Source organism: Sorex araneus, chromosome 9, assembly GCF_027595985.1.
Source record: "Sorex araneus isolate mSorAra2 chromosome 9, mSorAra2.pri, whole genome shotgun sequence".
Classification (NCBI taxonomy): Eukaryota; Metazoa; Chordata; class Mammalia; order Eulipotyphla; family Soricidae; genus Sorex; species Sorex araneus.
Window position 1 is genome coordinate 38832342 of NC_073310.1, and position 19434 is coordinate 38851775.

Genomic DNA, 19434 nt, shown 5'->3' on the forward strand with positions numbered 1-19434 from the left:
GGCAGAAAATGCCCTGTCTCATTTCTATCTTCCAGGATCACAATGTACATCAATTCAGAATAAATTAATTCATATTTAGATCTCTGGTTTTGAGGCTTACTCCTGGCTCTGTGTTCAGGGATCTGTTCAGAGGACCAAACATTGTCTCAAGGTCAGCCAAAGCAAGTAGCTTACCTCTTGTATCAGCTCTCTGGCCTAAGACCTCTATTCTGTTCAGTCTGTAAACATGTACATAAGAAAGGCACCCTGGGAGGAAGCATAGAAAGGAGGCTCAGTGCCCACCTGGCCTGTTACCTTTTATTTGTAAAGAAAAGCATATCAGTGTGTTCTCTTGCTTCGTACTAGTATATTTCCATTCCTCACTAGTCAAATTGTTGCTACAGAGTCCTATTTTTAAAACAAATTTGTAGTACAAAGTATATAACTAATGCCTGAAAATGTAGATAGACTTGCCATCTAAATGTCCGATTTTTTTCCCGTTTTACCCCCTTTTACAGAAAAATAGCCAGCATGACTTCCATCCGGCTGAGGAAATTTGTTGACCAGCGCCCAATGACCTTACCAAGGTAGCGTTACTCCAGTCCAGAGCTGTGGCAAAACACCTGGGGACTAGGATCACTCCCCTTGCTGCTTCATGATGAAAACACCTATTGTGAGAAGTTCTAGTGAAGTTTCTTTGAGTTTAGGGAAGTAGCAAAAACAAAAATTTCTCTCTCATGGACACATTCAAGCAAACAGGCAATACTAAATTCTCCGAAGATGCAAACCCCAAAGATGGGTTTTTGCTTGGGAAGTTCTTTTGTAAAATGAATGACTTAATTCCATCTCTTAGAGGGGTCTCCTTTATTCTTCTTGGGATTAAGATATAAAAAGTGACTCCCATGCTTCTGTAGTATGATTTTGACTGCGCAGACAGAAACTTGGAGTTTTACTCTTTTTCCACCAATGGCCCAATAGCAAGTCCTACTTGCTACAAGATATTTGTTGGTAGTCTTTGAGATCTGCAGGTTAAGATGCTATGGATTAAAGCAGAAACTTCACACAGCAAATAACTTTGGGCAAATGATTTTAAGACGTGCAATCTCATTAGCTTCCTGAAGTTGAGCAAGTCTCTCATTTACTTTAGCATTTAGGTTTTATTTTGAGGGACCAAAAAGGGCACTAGAGATATGGTGGTTTTCTTGGGGTTTTGTGTTTTTTTTTGGGGGGGGGGGTTTGCTGCTAGAAATCACTGAAGGAGGGGATAAGAAAGGATTTTTCTAGATACTTTCAGAGCCCTCTTTTCAGAGAAATTACAGAAGAGGAGGAAGTAGGGAGTTAGATTGGAATGGGTTATAGTCTTTCCAGGTTTTCTCCCTCCCCCTAGGCCCTTGTTGGTGTTTGTGTATTTGTGCTCCAAATTGCCCACTGGCAGGCCTGTGAAACTACAGTATAAAGCTTAGGACTCTAGAAACAAATTTCCCTTGTCTGCTCAGGGGAAACAAGTCAGAGTCACATGATTTAACTTGAGTCAGCTGCAAGGGAATGTGGGATTTGGCTGGAACAGTGCAGGAAACTCCTCTGAAGTCCTAGGGCTGGATTCAGTTCTCTGACATTTCTCTATCAGAGTCCAAGAGCAGGCACACTGTGCTGGAGAAGACTTGGTACCCTTGCCTCCTTCTCCCCTTAATACTCAAGAGTGGGCCACACCTTGTTCTGTCTTACGCTCTTCCTGTATTTGAGCAACAGTGGGTTTGATCCACAGGTTCTGTACCACAATTATCTCCCATTCGAATACTTTTCTTCACTTTGCTGCTACCACCTGGCCCACACAACCATGCCTTCTCATCTAGAGCAACTCCTACTCTTGTCCTCTTAACCTCTTAAGAGTTTATTCTCCAGGGAGTTTCATAAAATATAAATTGGATTATAGCCCTTCATAGAGTAAAACCACAAACCACTGCCTTTTGTTTAACAATCTAAACTTAACTGCAAGAGCCTAGTCTCTCCAGAGTTCTCATAGCTCCGGGCCACTTACCGTCTTTCTCCAGTTCCTTCAGACTTTTCTCTCTCCCCCATCTTTCTTGCCCCACCCTTCCTGAGAGCCCTAACTCAACTCCCTACTGAAAAAATTCATATCCTTTTGCCTACCTTTCTACTTTCAGGCCCTATTATGGTTTCCCTTTATGTCTTTATCATAATTTTTAATGATATGATTTACTTCTTTACTTGCTGTCTGGAAAACTTCCATTTCTGCAGCTCTTACTGTGTGGCAAGCAGTACTTTGAATGCATTTGAACTTATTTAACCTTTCACTAGTGGTGGGGTACATATTAAAAAAGAATGTCCAAGTTAAGTAAGTGTCCTCAGCTTGCACAGCTGAATTGGTCCGATTCTACTTTCTATGTTCTTAACTAAGTACTTAACTAGTCTCCATGTTATATTCCCTGAGAATGGGCTGGTTGGCTTCTTCAACTCACTATCAGAACCTCTGTCAGGCTAAGGCCTATATATAGGATAGACTTTCTGTGCATGATGTTGTGTATTTGATGAGTGACATAACCAGTGGAACGTCAGCCGTTCTGCTGCTCCTCTCCCACAGGCCTTTAACTCAACTGCCTAAATCTTGGGGAATTCAAGGGACAACCAAACTACAAATGTACATGCACCAATAAGATGAAACACTAAGTGGTCAATAAGTAGAAGTGTCCACACAGAATTCTCTTTCTTTTTTTTAAATTTTTTAAATTTTATTGAATCACCGTGAGATAGTTACAAACTTTCATGTTTGGGTTACAATCTCACAATGATCAAACACCTATCCCTCCACCAATGCACATTCCCCACCACCAATATCCCGGGTATATCCCCCCTTTTCCACCCTCCCCCTGCCTCTATGGCAGACAGTATTCCCCATACTCACTCTACTTTTGGGCATTATGGCTTGCAATACAGACACTGAGAGGTCATCATGTTTGGCCCATTATCTACTTTCGGCAAGCATCTCCCATCCCAACTGGTTCCTCCAGCCATCATTTTCTTAGTGATCCCTTCTCTATTCCATTTGCCTTCTCCCCTCCACTCATGAAGCAGTCTTCCAGCTATGGGGCATTCCCCCTGGCCCTTGTATCTACTGTCCTTGGGTGTTAGCCTCATGTGATGCTACCCTACACTCCACAAATAAATGCAGTCCCTCTATGTCTGTCCCTCTCTTTCTGACTCATTTCACTTAGTATGATACTCTCCATGTTTATCCATTTATAAGGAAATTTCATGACTTCATCTCTCCTAACAGCTGCATAGTATTCCATTGTGTAGGTATACCAAAGTTTCTTTAACCAGTCATCTGTCTTAGGGCACTCGGGTTGTTTCCATATTTTGGCTATTGTTAACAGTGCTGCAATGAATATATAGGTACAGATGTCATTTCTACTGTGCCTTTTTGCATCCTCGGGATATATTCCCAGAAGTGGTATTGCAGGGTCATATGGAAGCTCAATTTCTAGTTTTTGAAGGACTGTCCATATTGTTTTCCAGAAAGGCTGGACCAGTCGGCATTCCCACCAACAGTGAAGGAGCGCCCCTTTTTCCCTACATCCATGACAGCACTGGTTGCTTTTGTTCTTTTGAATGTGTGCCAGTCTCTGTGGTGTGAGATGATATCTCATTGTTGTTTTGATTTGCATCTCCCTGATGACTAGCGATGTGGAGCATTTTTTCATGTGACTTTGGGCCATTTGTAGTTTTTGAGGAGACTTCTGTTCATTTCTTCTCCCCATTTTTTGATGGGGCTGGAGGTTTTTTTCTTATACAATTCTACAAGTATCTTGTATATCCTGGATATTAATCCCTTATCAGGTGGGTATTGGGTAAATATTCTTTCCCATTCTCACAGAGAATTCTCATAACAAGAATTATGTCAAGGGCAAATGCTAACTTATTCCAACCCCATGCTATAAGCCTATCATTGAGCTGGGGTTTGATGAGTGTGGAAACCAGGATGTTCCTATAAAGACTACATTCACAGGTAGTATTAGCTACCAGGAGGTCAAGCCACAAATAAATGCAGACTCATCAGAGTTTGCAATATTTGTTCAATTAAAAGCAGCTAACACCGGGGAGATGAGGCTGTGGAGAGGGCATAAAAAAGGGATGTGAGTCCTCCATTTCTTCTCCTGTTTCTTTGGTAAATGATGCTTACTTCCTGACTGCTCATAAGTAGAATTACAGAGTTTGTCCAAAAATAGTGTTGAACTCTAGTGAAAAGAAATCATCTGTGTACACACAATGACTTATAGATAGATGTTAGAGAATTTAAAGAACTAGATTAAAGTATGACTTTTTCTAGCTGGGTGACATTTTAAAAGCCCACTTAGACTTCTGAATTGTAGTCTCCTCTCCTATTATGATGTGTTAATACTATTTACATGTCAAGGTTAGCCATAGGAATGTTAGCTCATCTCTAAAGACTTTTTATAAAGCACGAGGCACAGATATAACAGAATTCTACAATCACAGTCATGTGGGTTAATTCAGGCTGAGTCCAGGTCTTTGAGGATAAACACTCCTGACCTCCTGTATGAATTTTGTCTGTTTCTAAGGATTCCTTTTACATTTACTTTCCCAGGGAACAAGCTTACTCTTGTCTGGACTAAACACATCATCTCAAGAAAAAAAAAAAACAAGCTGTCATGGAATGGAAAATAATAAGCTGAAAAATAAGATGTAGTCGGACAGTCTGTTCCCAGCAAATAAGGTGGAAAGGACTTTTTATAGCCTATTTCAGAATTTTGACAGTCAAATCCTTGACTAGGTCTTCTATGTTAACCTCTTCAGCAAGCTATTTTTCTAAGGTGCAGATCCCATGAGGGAGCTCGCAAATAGTTGGGGACAGTGTGCCATTCTTCTTTTTTAAAATTTTTTATTAGTGAATTACCACGAGGTACAGTTACAGACTTACAAACTTTCGTGCTTGCATTTCAGTAATACAATGGTCGAGTGCCCATTTCTCCACCAGTGCCCATTTTCCACCACCAATGGTCCCAGTATCCCTTCCACCAACCCCACTGCGTCCTCCCCCAACCCCACCCCACCTCTGTGACAGGGCATTCCCTTTTGCTCTCTCTCTTTTTTTTGGGCGTTGTGATTTGCAGTAGAGGTATTAAGTGGCCATCATGTTGGATCTAGAGTCTACTTTCAGCCCAAATCTCCCATCCCAAACGGGTTCTCCTAGCACCCTTTACTTGGTGGTCCCTTCTCTATCTGAGCTACCTTTTCTCCCAGCATGCAAGGCCTTCTAAGCTGTGGAGTAATCTTCCTGGTACTTATCTCTACTGTTCTTGAGTGTTAGTCTCCCATTCTGTTACTTTATACTTCACAAATAATTGCAATCTTTCTATGTCTATCCCTCTCTTCTGATTCATTTCACTTTACTTTCCATGTTGATCCACTTATATGCAAATTTCATGCCTTCACCTTTTCTAACAGCTGCATAGTATTCCATGTGTAGATGTACCAAAGTTTCTTTAACCAGTCATCTGTTCTCGGCACTCGGGTTTAGCCCTTCTGGAAAAGTTTGGACGCTTCTCAAAAAATTAGAAATTGAGCTCCCATTTGACCCAGCAATATCACTTCTGGGAATATATCCCGGAGATGCAAAAAAGTATAGCAGAAATGACATCTGCACTTATATGTTCATTGCAGCACCATTTACAATAGCCAGAATCTGGAGTGTGCCATTCTTCACATGACTCCACTTAGCCCTCATTCCCCCAAAAGCCCACCTGCTTACATTCTTTCCCACTTCTCCTCCACTCCAGGGCCAAAACCCACCGAGATTGTTCCAAGGAATTTCAGGCAGGCATGTTCCCTGGTGCTGGTCAAAGATCTCTTCATTCTCAAAATGGCATTGACAGACTGCTAGAAGGGGCACTGTTCCATATACTCACTTGTCTTCAGCAGGTATTTGCTGTATGCAAGCCTTTGAAGAATCCATGATCAAAACATACCAAGCAGTATAGCCATTATGAGGAACCAACATTGCTTGGGAAAATGAGGCTGGATTTGTGGTAAACTATAATAGGGTGTAAGAGTCTTCTTCCAAGGCAGTGCTTCAGAAACTGGAGAGATGACTAAGAAAGATGTTTTCCACTCTCATGTATTCAAAATGCCAATTGTGCCAGTGTTTCTCTCTTCTTATGACTCAATTCCCCTGCTGCTATTTACTCTTCAGGGCTCAGTCATACTATCCCAGGCAGTGGGGCAGGCCCAGACAGTCTATGGGTTATTTGGAAAATCGAAGTTCCCTAAGATCCTGTTTGTGTAGACAGACAAATCCACCCTGCTTACAGCACTTGCCTTTTACAGGAGTAAGACAGCAAGGTCCCTGCTGCCCACAACCATTTCTCTGGTCACAACATTCTAGTCTGATCCCAATTCTGTCCAAGTTTTGGATTCTATTAACCACAGAAGTCCTCACCAGGATTCTTCCCTATCCTATTTGCCTTCCCAACTCCTCCTCTATATTTCACTGACTATGTAAGCACTGAGAACATTTTGAGGACAAGGAATACTTCTTATTCAGTTTTGAGTCCACAGAACCTAGCAGTCTGCAGGGTATGTTATGTACTCTTAGGAAATGCTGGTCAGATGAGACATAGTTTAATTTTTTTCTACTCATCACCTGTTCCATTCATTTGGCAAGTTACTTCTTGAAAAACTATGTGCTACTTTCTACTGATTCTTTCCCTTGAATCTCGTTGCACCATCAGAATGTTCAGAATGCGTGGAATGTCCCGAAAGACCCACAGTCAAGCATCAAAAGTTCTACAAAACCCTCTTCCCAACAATGGTCACCCTCTAGTGTTCCTTCATTCCTGGGGGACAGAGCATTCTTCCCAATGCCTCAAGTCCACGCCTGGCCTTAGACACCTCCTTCTCTTGGACCACTTATTAGTCCTCTCCCTCTATCCACATTTTTACAATAAAGCTCTATATTGCCCTAAACAAATTACTATAATTTCCATCTGTCTCTCTGTCTGTTAAAGTGTCCTTAAATTTGTTTTCCACACGCAACTCTTTCTAAAGTAAAAACTGCAATGTTATTCATCTTTGAATTTCTTAATGACTTAGATCAGCGATTTTCAACCATTTAGATGCAACATCCTTTTTTTTTGAAGGGGGAGGTGCATTTTTGTAATGCCCTAACTACTCTTCTGATAGAAACTCTGTAGCAATATAATCCAACCAGACATCATCTTAAAATAGCAATTTATTGTTTCAACTGTAATGTAAAAGAAAAAGTCATTTGTTTTTTAAAAAAAATGTAATATCCAGGGGCAGAGGGAAGTAGCCCAAAAAGCTGATCACAGGTCCTGCATGTGAAAACACTGCAGTTCTAGTAATGGTCTCCCATGCACTACCAGTGACTTCCAAGTATTGAATCTGTATTGACAGTGCTTCTGAGCAGACAGGTGCTATCACACACACACACAAAGTTAAATGGGGACACCAATACTGACTGGCCTCACCCCCTCCAACATAGCAGCCTTCCTCTTGCACATACACACCTTCCTACTGACTTGCTTTTTCACACGCTTCCTCCCATTATCCTCATTCACTCATGCTTATGCTCCAAAACTTCCTCACAATCTAATCATCCCAAGTGGAGGTGAGTCATTTCTCCAGGTTACAAGAATTGTGTGCTTTGACCATTGTGAGTGCTTCTTCATTTTTAACCACCAGACTTACTTATTAGTGTTTAAAAAAAATTGAGTCTTTCATAAACACATCACATGCAGAAAAAATGGTACAAGGAAGCACCACAAACTCATTACTATATTTTAACCAAAGTTAATATATGCCCCAGTGCCACTAGTTTGATGTATCTTGTTTCTTCCCTGATCTTGTGATCCTAATAAGAGACATATCAAACATTTCCTTATAGATCCTCAAAGCTGAATCCCAGATAACAAATAAGACACCTTTACCAAGAAATTCCAAGAATTCTTGGTGCCTGGCACTGCATGGCCCCCTGAGTACTTTCAGGAGCAACCTCTGAGCACAGAACACTGGGAGCAGTCCCTGAGAACTGGTGGTTGTGGCAAGCCACCCCATCCTCAAGAAATTCCAAGAGTTTTAAGAACTCTGTACCAGACCAAATAGGTTTTAGTTACTCCACACTTGCACTCTCCTTTTAAAAAGCTACTGTAATAACTAATTTTTTCTTATTTACCCACTTTCTCCACTAGTTTATTTATTCCTCATCAAGGAAAGGACATCAAAGGCTACCTCCCTGGACAGCTGGCAAGATTTCATCTTGATTATAGCAGACAGGAATCTCCCAGGTGAGACACTTTTCTCCATCCTAATTTTCAAAAGTTTCACTACAGTTGGAATGATGATGAAAAAAATGGATACACAACATAATATACAGGAAGGCAGGTGAGTCCAGCACCTGCCTGAACTCAGCTCTGGCAGCCAAAAAGCGCCCACACTCCACAATCGCTGCCATGTCCCAGGCCAAACTGCACTACCTCAGGCTGAGTCTTACGCAGAAATTAATCTACTGAAAAATTCATGTATGTGGGTTTTGTGACTGAAATCTCTAGCTTTCAAGGAGGTGGGGTTGGCTACCTCCCCCACAGTGTCCCTATACTTCTGGAAGCCCCGGCAGTTATGCACACACCCCAAAACCACCACCCAGTAAAAATTTAACTCCAGCTGTATTTAAAAATTCTGGACTATCTGTCCCTGGGGCATCTCAGCGCACCAAAAGTTCTTGTCCAGAGATACAGCAGCTAGTCCTGGAAGACACCACAGTGCCGGATATCTCTCTGGGCCCTTTATTGACCAATTTCACTGGGGTACCCCAGATGGAGCAGGTGCCCTCTCCCTGTCCGCTCCAGATGGAACCCCAGCGACCACAAGGTATGCCGGCCCAGGTATGTGGGTTCCAGGACTAAGTCTCCAGGCCATGCGGTGCTGGCAGAAGAGTCTCGCCGTCCCTCTCTGGCTCCCTGCCCACTCGGCATCCTGGCTGTCATGCCCACAATCTGCCTCTGGGCACTATCTCAGCACACCGACAGCCCTGGTCAGAGACTCCCAACTGAATCCCCAAATGGATTAATGCCCTACAGAGATGTCTCTGGAACCCAACCATTTTCAATCTTAGAATACCAGAAGTACAGTTTGTATATCACAATCTCTCAAGACATTCAAAGTGAACAATGGAAAATAAATTATCTAGCACCTGCCCCTGGCAGGCAGGCTTGAATGGTGGTGGGAAAATTCGAGCAAACTATAATGCCCAAAAGTAAAGAGAGAGAGTATTAGGGAAATTGTCTGCCATAGAGGCAGACTGAGGACAGGGATTGTGGCGGGGGAGGGGGTACTGGGGACATTGGTGGTAGAAAATATGCACTGGTGGAGGGATGGCTGTTCGATCATTGTATGGCTGAATCTCAAACACACAAGCTTTGGAACTGTATCTCACGGTGATTCCATTAAAATAATTATAATCACTGTCATCCCGTTGTTCATCGATTTGTTTGAGCAGGCACCAGTAACATCTCTCATTGAGAGACTTTATTGTTACTGTTTTTGGCATATCCAATACACACGGGTAGCTTGCCAGGCTCTGCTGCTCGGGCTCGACGATACTCTCGGTAGGTTGCCGGGCTCTCCGAGAGAAGGGGAGGAATCGAACTCGGGAAGGCCACGTGAAAGGCGAAAGCCCAACCAACCTCTGTGCTATCGCTCCAACTGAATCTCAGGAAAGTTGAGTTCTTTGACAAGTTTGTTTGTTTATTTATTTATTTATTTATTTATTTATTTAAATCTTCCCCTTACACTTTTATATAAACACTGTGGTTTACAGAGCTGTTCACAATTATTTGTTACAGGCATTCAGTATTCCAATTCCAGTTCCACTACCATTCAACCTTCCCTCCACCATTGTTTCCAGTTATTTATTTATTTTTATAAACATTAAATAAAATAATTATTAAATAGTAAAATCTTTGTTATCATTTAAAATAATAATAAAATATTATTAGTATTATTTTATAATAATAAAATGAAATAAAAATTCTGGCTTCTTGGAGCAACATCTCAAACTCTACAATACTGATAGTAGTAGCACACCATATTGGATGGGATGTAACATAGAAGGCAATCAATCTCAATTAACAAAACATAAACATGGAAGGCTTAACCTGTAACAACTTTTTAATCTCTTATACAAGATCTTAATGGCTCCATGGTAGATACAACAATTTTCTCTTTCTTCTAAGAAAGCATTTTTGATCATTCTATTAGCAAATTGTTGATAACAAGCAATATAAAATAAATTACCGAGGCCCTGATATGGGGGCAAGTTTAAGGAGTGATTGGGAAAACTGGAAACAATGGTGGAGGGAAGGTGGAATGGTAGTGGAACTGGAATTGGAATACTGAATGCCTGTAACAAATAATTGTGAACAGCTCTGTAAACCACAGTGTTTATATAAAAGTGTAAGGGGAAAATTTAAATAAATAAATAAATAAACTTGTCAAAGAACTCAACTTTCCTGAGATTCAGTTTCCTTTTCAGTTAAAAATATAATTTTGACTTAAGGGAGTTCTGCCTTTCTGGATGTAATTTTAGTAAAAGGAAAAAAATGGTACATTGACATTACTTTCTAGTTCAAGGAGACTGGAAATCACAGTGGTTGGAAATTAAACACCATGATTTAGTGACATGAAATATTTGACATTAGGCATTTTTCATTGTTTCTCTAATATCAAATTGTTTTATATGTTCAATAAAATTTGTTACAAACATAGCAAGCACTCGACATATCATTGCTATTATTTAATTCATCATCAAGTTAATTTTACAAATTATCTTGTTAATAACATTTGAGTCAACTCCTGATTATCTTTTTTATTTTTATTTTTTGCTTTTTTGGGTCACACCCAGCAATGCACAGGGGTTACTCCTGGCTCATACACTCAGGAATTACTCCTGGCCGTGCTCAAGAGACCATATGGGATGCTGGGAATCGAACCAGGGTTGCCTCTGCAAGGCAAATGCCCTACCCGCTGTGCTATCGCTCCAGCCCCCTGATTATCTTTTATGCAAAGAATAGGGAGTCAAGGAATCAACAAGGCAGCATATAGTCAAACTTAATAAATGATCAAACAGAAAGTAGCTTTAATAGTATTTCACCTGACATCATAATCTAATCCAATTTGATAATAAATTGTAGTCCAGAGGAAATGCAGTCGTCTGAGGGTACAATTGTTTGGTGTAAACGCTGAAAATTAAATTGATCTACATTGAAAATTCCCTGTTTAAGACTGTTTGTGCTTATTTAAAAGCATACTTTATCTATTTAATTTATTTATGCCAGAATGTGGCTTTATTTCTCTTTTTAAAAGCATACTTTAAAATCTCATTAGGGAAACGTCCTCTTCCAAAGTGTAGTCAAGACAGAACCCCATAATCAGGCTATAAAGGACACCTGCACAAGGCACTTTCTACATGTGTTCTATGGACTCTTGACATTTTTCACAATTCTAATGTCTTGCACTCACATATAGTTCTTATACAAGAGAACCTTAACTTGTGCCTGATGAATATTAACCTTAATGGCAAATATCAAACTAGTAGTTTAATATACAAAAATCAGCGTGTACTAAGTATATATGTTAAACTTCTAGTTAAGAATATACAGGAGGGGTTGGAGAGATAGCACAGTGGGTAGGACGTTTGCCTTGCATTCGGCCGACCTGGGTTCGATTCCCAGCATCCCATATGGTCCCCTGAGCACCGCCAGGGGTAATTCCTGAGTGCAGAGCCAGGAGTAACCCCTGTGCATCAGGTGTGACCCCCAAAAAAATGCAAAGAAAAAAGAATAAATAGGAGGAGATAGAGGAGATGGCTCAAGTGACTGAGGTTTAGTCCCCAGCACCTCACAGTTTCCGGAGCACCTCTTGGAGTTATCCTCCAGCACAGAGCCTGGAGTAGCACCTGAGCACAAGTATGACCCAAAAATCAAAAGGAAATTTTGCAATCAAGTTTTTACCCAAGCAAGTAAACATTCCAGATATAATTAGGCAGTTTCAGTCACTTCTGTTCAAGTGTCATTAGGTCACACTGATTTGATTGAGGAAGACTACCTCCTGCTAAATGATTATATTTAAGTTCTTCTTCTCCTTCTCCATTTTTGGGCCAATCCTGGTGTGTTCAGGGTTTATTTCTGGCTCTGTGCTTGGGGATCATCCCTAGTGTAGCTCAGGGAACAATATGAGTTGCTAAAGATTGAACCTGGTAGATCCTCGCTGCACTATCTCTCCGGTTCCTTTTCCCTAGTTTAAAGAAGTTTAAGTGACATGTCCTATTAAAGTATACAACAAAATTATTTTGATATTTGTATATATTGCAAAATGATCATCACAGTAAGTTAACAATTATCAGTTATAGTTTTTCTTATGATGAGAACTCTCAATATTTACTCTTAGCAACTTTCAAATATTCTTTATAATAAGTATTAACTATAGTCACCATGCTACACATTACGTGCCCAGAATTTATATCAAAACTGAAAGTTTGTTTGTCCACCTTCACCAATTTCCTTCACCACCACCCCACCCCCTCCTTGGTAACTACCAACCTGTTCTGATTCTAGCAGATTTTTTTCTTTAAAATATTTTTTGTGTGTGTGATTCTGTGGTGGTATACAATACTGTTAATAATGTTTCTCACATTCATAAGTTCAGCACCACACCCATCACCAATGTACCAACCTACCTCCTCCAAGGTCTCCAATATAAATTTGGGTTTTTTAAGACTCCACATATATATGAGCTCATACACTGTTTCTTTGTCTAACTTTCTACATTTAGCATAGTTACCTATGTTCCTAATGCTACAGATGGCAGAATTTCCATTTGGAAACACACACATACATACACACACACTCACACACAGAGCATTTAGGTATTTCCAGGTAAAATATGATGCAATGATGCAATGAAAATGGTGATGCAATTTTCTCTTCAAGATACCGATTTAATTTCCTGGTAATACATACATAATATACCTAGAAGCAGAATTACTGGATCATATGATAGGTATATATTTACTTATATGTGGAACCTTTATAGTGTTTTCTATATTGGCTGGGTTAATTTACATTTCTACAAAGTACACAGAGTTCTCTTTTCTCCTCATCCTCACTAACACATTAATTCTTGGGGGTTGTTTTTGTTGTTGATGATGATAGCTATTGTAATTGTATGTGAGAAGAAATCTCACTGTGCTTTTGATTTGTATTTCCATGATTATTAGTGATGTTGAGCACTTTTTCAAGTACCTATTTGTTCTTTGCAGGTCTTCTTTGGAAAAAAAATAGGTGTATTCAGGTCCGCCCACTTCTTAATTGAACTGCTCATTTTGCTATTGATCCACACAAATTTGTTATAAATCTTTAATATCAATTCATTATCAGACATATGGTTTACAAATATTTTCTTCCATTCATTATCTTCCAATTTTGTCAATGGTTCCTTTGCTGAACAAAAGCCTTTTAGTTTATTGTAGTTCCACCTACATATTTTTCACTTTGATTTTGGTGTTAAAACCATAAACCATTGGTAAGATCAATATCCAGGCACTTACTCTCTGTTTATTCCCAGAACTCTTAACATTTCAGATCTTAACTTAATTTTTTAGTCCATTTTGGTTATTTTTGTATGATGTAAATTAGGGACCCAGTTTCATTCCTCTGCATGTAAAAACTCAGTTTTAATTTTTTACTTATTAAAAAATAAATACATATGCTCCACTAATGTTCCTGGTTCCTTTGTCATAATTAATTGATCATACATGCCTGTGTCTATTTGTGTACTTACACTCAATTTATCTCTTTTTTAAAATGTCAGTTTTTATTACCATAGCTTTGTAGTATAGTTTGAAGTCAGGAAGCATGATTTCTCCAACTTTGTTCTTTCTTAAGTTTGCTTTGGCTCTACAGGATCATTCGAGATTTAACACGAATTTTAGTAAAGTTTGTTTTATTTCCATAAAAAATCCCTATCTATTAGTACTCATCTAATTGAAGATAAGGAAATTAGTACTCATCTAACTGAAGAAAAGTGAGAGGTGATTTCAGATTCATCAAACATCAATACGAATCCTAGAGGTTGGTGAGGTCAAGATAAAATAGTTTCTTGAGAGAACCAACATACAAAGAAAAACTGCAATAGAAAGAGTCCTTGAAAAATCTGAAGTAATCATGCATGAGCAGATCTAGTGAAAATTCTGATGCAGGCTGCCTTCTAGAACAGAGGACTGAGGAAGAGGAAGGATGGTAATGGGAAAATGGGAATACAATTTAAAATTTTTTCCTCTTTTTTAATTGAATAACCATGAGCTACAGTCTGCCAGATTTTTGAGAAAGCTACTGAAATCTTGGTTAGAGGGGTCTTGGGCTACAGACCCTTGCCAATACCATTCAAGTGGCCTTGTGTTTGCTTCTACAAGTGTTCCAGCTGATGAGAAATGTAATGTTGTTATTTTACCAAGTGCTTAGTTGTTTTTCTTTCATCTAGATATCACGGAAACTTGTCAATTCCAGCCCCAAGAACTACTCAGTATCAACCTGAATTTGACCAACAAACTCTCATTCGATATATTATCTTCCAAAGACATTCGAAGCCTGTCGAACCATGGTATAGAGAAACGTCTTACCAAAGAGACTATTCCCTGCCATTTTATTCATTTGGTAAGTCACGTTAACTGTTTTTTGCATTTTGAAATCAACCTTGCTGATCACACATGAGATTCTCCCAGGGTCTTGCTGTCCCAGGGAGCATGCCTAGCATTAAGCTGCCAGAGGCTGAGGAGGCGCCGGAAAGGAGACATGGTCAGGGAGTGTCAGTGGGACTCCTGTCTTTTTTTTTTTTTTTTCTTTTTGGGTCATACCCGGCGATGCACAGGGGTTACTCCTGGCTCATGCACTCAGGAATTAGTCCTGGCGGTACTCAAGGGACCATATGGGATGCTGGGAATCAAACCCGGGTTGGCCGAGTGCAAGGCAAACGCCCTACCTGCTGTGCTTATCACTCCAGCCCCTCCAGTCTTTCTAGAGCTGTTGACTCTGCTCTTTCAAGACTAAGTATGAACTGTCTTTCTTTCTCCTGAGGAAATGTAGATGGGCCATTAGCATCTGAAATGAGAGTCATTAGCACCTTCTTTACAACTCTTCTGCCATGAGGAAATCTTGTTAGATATACCAAAGGTTTTCTCCTGTGCTTATTGTAGAAGGTAATTCCTCATCATTTGAAACATAAAGAACCAGGTGAATGCACAACAGAGCAGTGAAATATTTACCAATACAATGCTATAACCCTAGCATTGTATTAGGTACTATGAGAAACAGTGGGAAAAAGCCCAGGCTATGACCACAGTTCAGTGGGCCTCACAATATAACTGGGAAGATGAGGCAACAGTTAGCCTACTAGAGAATGATTCATTGCTAATGGGAGATAAGGTTGAAATATAAAATCTTTCTCTATGGGGCTGGAGGATAGCACAGTGGGTAGGGCGTTTGCCTTGCACGCTGCCGACCCAGGTTCAATTCCCAGCATCCCATATGGTCCCCTGAGCACCGCCAGGAGTAATTCCTGAGTGCAGAGCCAGGAGTAACCCCTGTGCATCGCCAGGTGTGACCCAAAAAGCAAAAAAAATAAAAATTAAAATTAAAAAAAAATCTTTCTCTAGATCAGCCAGGGAAACAATACATACGGATAGAAAACTGTCATTTTCAGAATAAAGTGGGCAACATGACAGAGGGGGATACTACAACTAGTGGTAAAGAATGGGAATACGGATGATGAGATTCGAGATGGGGATGAGCAGAAAGGACTAAAAATGAGGATGTTAACCTGACTGGGCAAGGCAGAAATGAAAAAATAAAGTATCAGCAAAGGAAGAGAGAATGGCTGGAACTGAGTAGGTGTTTGGAAATTCAGAGCCCTTGTAGGATTAGAGTCAAGGGAGCCATCCAGTCAACTTCAGAAGACACTACTGTCAGAGCTGATTGTGTGGAGTTGGAGAAGGTGCGGACTTCAGGAAAGAGCAGCTAGAAAGCTGTGGCAACAGGCAGGATGGAGCAGTATGAAACACTAACAGTCTTCTAGGCCTGAGATATTCTAGCTAGCATTGGGTGAGACATTTGGCTTCTCTGAATCTTTAGATGCTCTGTAAAAAGGGGTTTTAAATTTATATTTTAGAGCCAGAGTGATAGTATAGGGGTAAGGCACTTGCCTTGCATGCAGCCAACCCAGGTTCGATGCCTAGCACCCCATATGGCACTCTTAGTACCACCAGGAGTGATCCTTTAGTGCAGAGCCAGGAATAAGCCTTGAGCACAGTTCAGTGTGGCCCAAAAATAAATTTTAAAAAGACTTACATTTTAGAATAGTTAAGATTTAAATTATCTGGTGTGGAGAGACAGTACAAGGATTAAGGTGCTTGCCTTGCACATGGCTAACTGAGATTCAATCCCTGGCTCCCCATATGGTCCTCCAAGCACTGGCAAGAATGATCCCTAAGCACCACCAGGTATGGTGGGGGGAAAAATGAGGGAGGGAGGGAGGGAGGGAGGGAGGGAGGAAGGAAGGAAGGAAGGAAGGAAGGAAGGAAGGAAGGAAGGAAGGAAGGAAGGAAGGAAGGAAGGAAGGAAGGAAGGAAGGAAGGAAGGAAGGAAGGAAGGAGGGAAGGTAGGTTCTAAATATTTCTCCTGTGCCCAGAATCTAAGAGACATATTCGCATATAGTCTAGACATATGGTTGCAGTGAGTTGTAACAGCCGCCAAGAAGTAGGTATCATTATAGACTCCATTAATAGAAGAGGAAATAGAGGATTAGAGACTTTAAGAAACCACCTTGGGCCTTCTGTCTGCTGCTCTGATACTCCAGGTTAGGTCTGACTCAAAATGACATCTCTGGGTCTGTCCTGGAACTGGACAAAAAGTTCCTTCCTAGTGAGTGGATCCCAGCAGCCTCCACACCCAACTGTGACATACTAAGGGCCCCCAGCATCTCCTGAAGTGAGCAGTCTCTATTCAACAAACTACATACTGCTCACAGTTATGCTTCCCGTCACTTAGTGAGATGAAAGCATCCTCCAGCTTAATAATTGCTCAGTATCTCCAGAGAGGCATAACTACAAAGACTCACTCCCAGCTTAGCAAGAATACTAGAAAACCAATAGGGAAAACACGTGGACAAGCCTCCCCCATCTTCAAGTTTGATGAGTGAAAACAATATAACAAAAGACATAAACACCAACAAGCTCAGTAAATCCCCAGACAATGTCTTTAGTGACCCCATAATGATGATCAATGAGCTCAAATAAATGATGGATGTGAAGGGACACTGGTGATGGGATTCGTGTTGGATGTTATATACCTGAAACTCTATTATGAAGAACTTCGTAAAGCACGGTGTTTTATTAATAAAGTATCAATAAACAAAATATAAAGTGGTAGGTATCATTAAAAAAGAAAGAAACCATATCAAGCAAGCAGCTAGCCATTAGTGCAGATTAATTCTAGAAATGTCACATTTCCTGATCTTTGCTCTTAAATTAAATGAAGGAGGTTACATGGGAAATGAAAAAACATATAAGGACTTTACAAGAAAGATATTACAACTAATTCCACAGTCTCTCACTCTGTCTGCAAGATTGTTGGTACTTCTGACAGTACAACTAGATTTAAGCAGTAGAGATATCACGTTGGGATCTACAGACAATAGAAAATATGATCATGAAAGTGCAGACTATGAAGCATCAGCTGAGAAATATAGCTGGGTAATCCCTTAGTTAGACTGGGTGATCTAAGTGATCAATTGAAGAGATCATTTACCCTGAGATTTACATTCCAATCTCTTGACCATACAGAATGAGTGAGTATTGTCCATACAGAATGAGTGAGTATGTATTAGTTATCTATGAGAGAGTAAAAATCATGCCAAAATCAAGTGATTTTAAATATCAGTAATGATGACTGTGAATCAGGGATCTCATGATTTCTGTGAATTAGGGACTTGAGACCTGCTCAGCTGGGCAGGCTGGCTCTGACACGCTCTCAAGGTTCTGACCAGAGGTCAGAGTGCTGCATCATCTGAAAGTTTATCAAGGTTTGAAGAATCCAAGTCCAAGGCAGGTCACTCACATAATTATCAGGCATACATATTCCATGAGTCTCACAAAAAGCTAGGAGCTGTGTCCTCAGTGCCTTTCAAGTGAGATTTGCAACAGAGCTGCCAACTGTTCTGGTGGCATGGCAGTGAGTGCCCCAAGGGTGAGAACTTCCAGATGAACTGGAAAGGACAATGACTTTTCTAATCCAGCTCCAAAATCACAATCTCTTCTAATGTATCCTATGAGTCATCCCAGCCAGCACCAAAGCAGCGTTCGGGGGCAATTACATAAGGCATAAACATGAGCGGTGAAGGGAGGGAGGGGGAGTGCCAAGTATAAATTACTGGGGTGGGGGCAGCATCATATAAGTTGGCTATATCAGTTATTGACCAAGACCCTTTATGAACTTGACACCCCAGTCCCCTGGGGATGCAGTGGCCAGGAAAGACTGGAAATGATATTCTGGTGGGGTATAGCCAAAAAAAAAAAAAAAGTTTTAAAAATTAGACTATAGTAGTGCAATCACTGTATCACTGTATCACTGTCATCCCGTTGATCATCAATTTGCTCGAGCGGGCCCAGTAACATCTCCATTCATCCTAGTCCTGAGATTTTAGCAGCCTCTCTTTACTCGTCCTTCCCAACGGTGCCGCATAGTGGTGCAATCATAAGGGAATAAGCAGGATGATTACTTCAGCTACCTTTAATAACATAGTTCAGAGAAATTTGTACAGCTTTTTAATAAAAACTCTGGGAAAGAAGAATGAGTCATGTAAAGAGCATTTCAGGCAAAACGAATAGCAACTATCAAAACCTAAAAGCTGAAAGGTGTTTGGCATGTTTAAGACCAGTGTTTTTTGACGGGTAAACTGAGGGTCAAGGTAGGTGGATTGGATTCTAAGAGCAATGGGGAGATTTTGAAAGCTCTTAAGCAGAGGAGTGACACAGCATTTGAACTCTAGAAAGCTTGCTCTGTATGCTTAGACAATCTTTACAGAGAGAGGGCATGCAGATCCATGAGGAAGCTTAGTTCAGACTAGAGTTGATAAAAGCTTGGATTAGCAAGGAGGACAGGAATTATTCCTGAAATTCTGTGATGACATCAACTGTATTTGGTGACAGATTTTAAATTGGATATTTAAAAACTTAATCCTTTAGTAAATAATTTGAGATACTATCTGCAAGTCAGTGTACTAGATTTTGGCAATACCAAGTGAAACAAAAATAGACACAAGTTTTCTACATTCAAGGAGCTTAAGTGG

General features: G+C 40.4%; 1 protein-coding gene across 1 annotated transcript; it reads left to right on the plus strand.

Annotated features, from left to right (window-relative positions):
• Nucleotides 1–510: 510 nt before the first annotated feature.
• C9H1orf100 (chromosome 9 C1orf100 homolog) lies at nt 511–17851 on the plus strand. The gene is made up of 4 exons (XM_004605531.2): nt 511–566; nt 8229–8324; nt 14575–14747; nt 17625–17851. Exons 1-4 carry the CDS (start codon nt 511–513, stop codon nt 17849–17851), a joined length of 552 nt encoding a protein of 183 aa, XP_004605588.2.
• Nucleotides 17852–19434: the final 1583 nt, after the last annotated feature.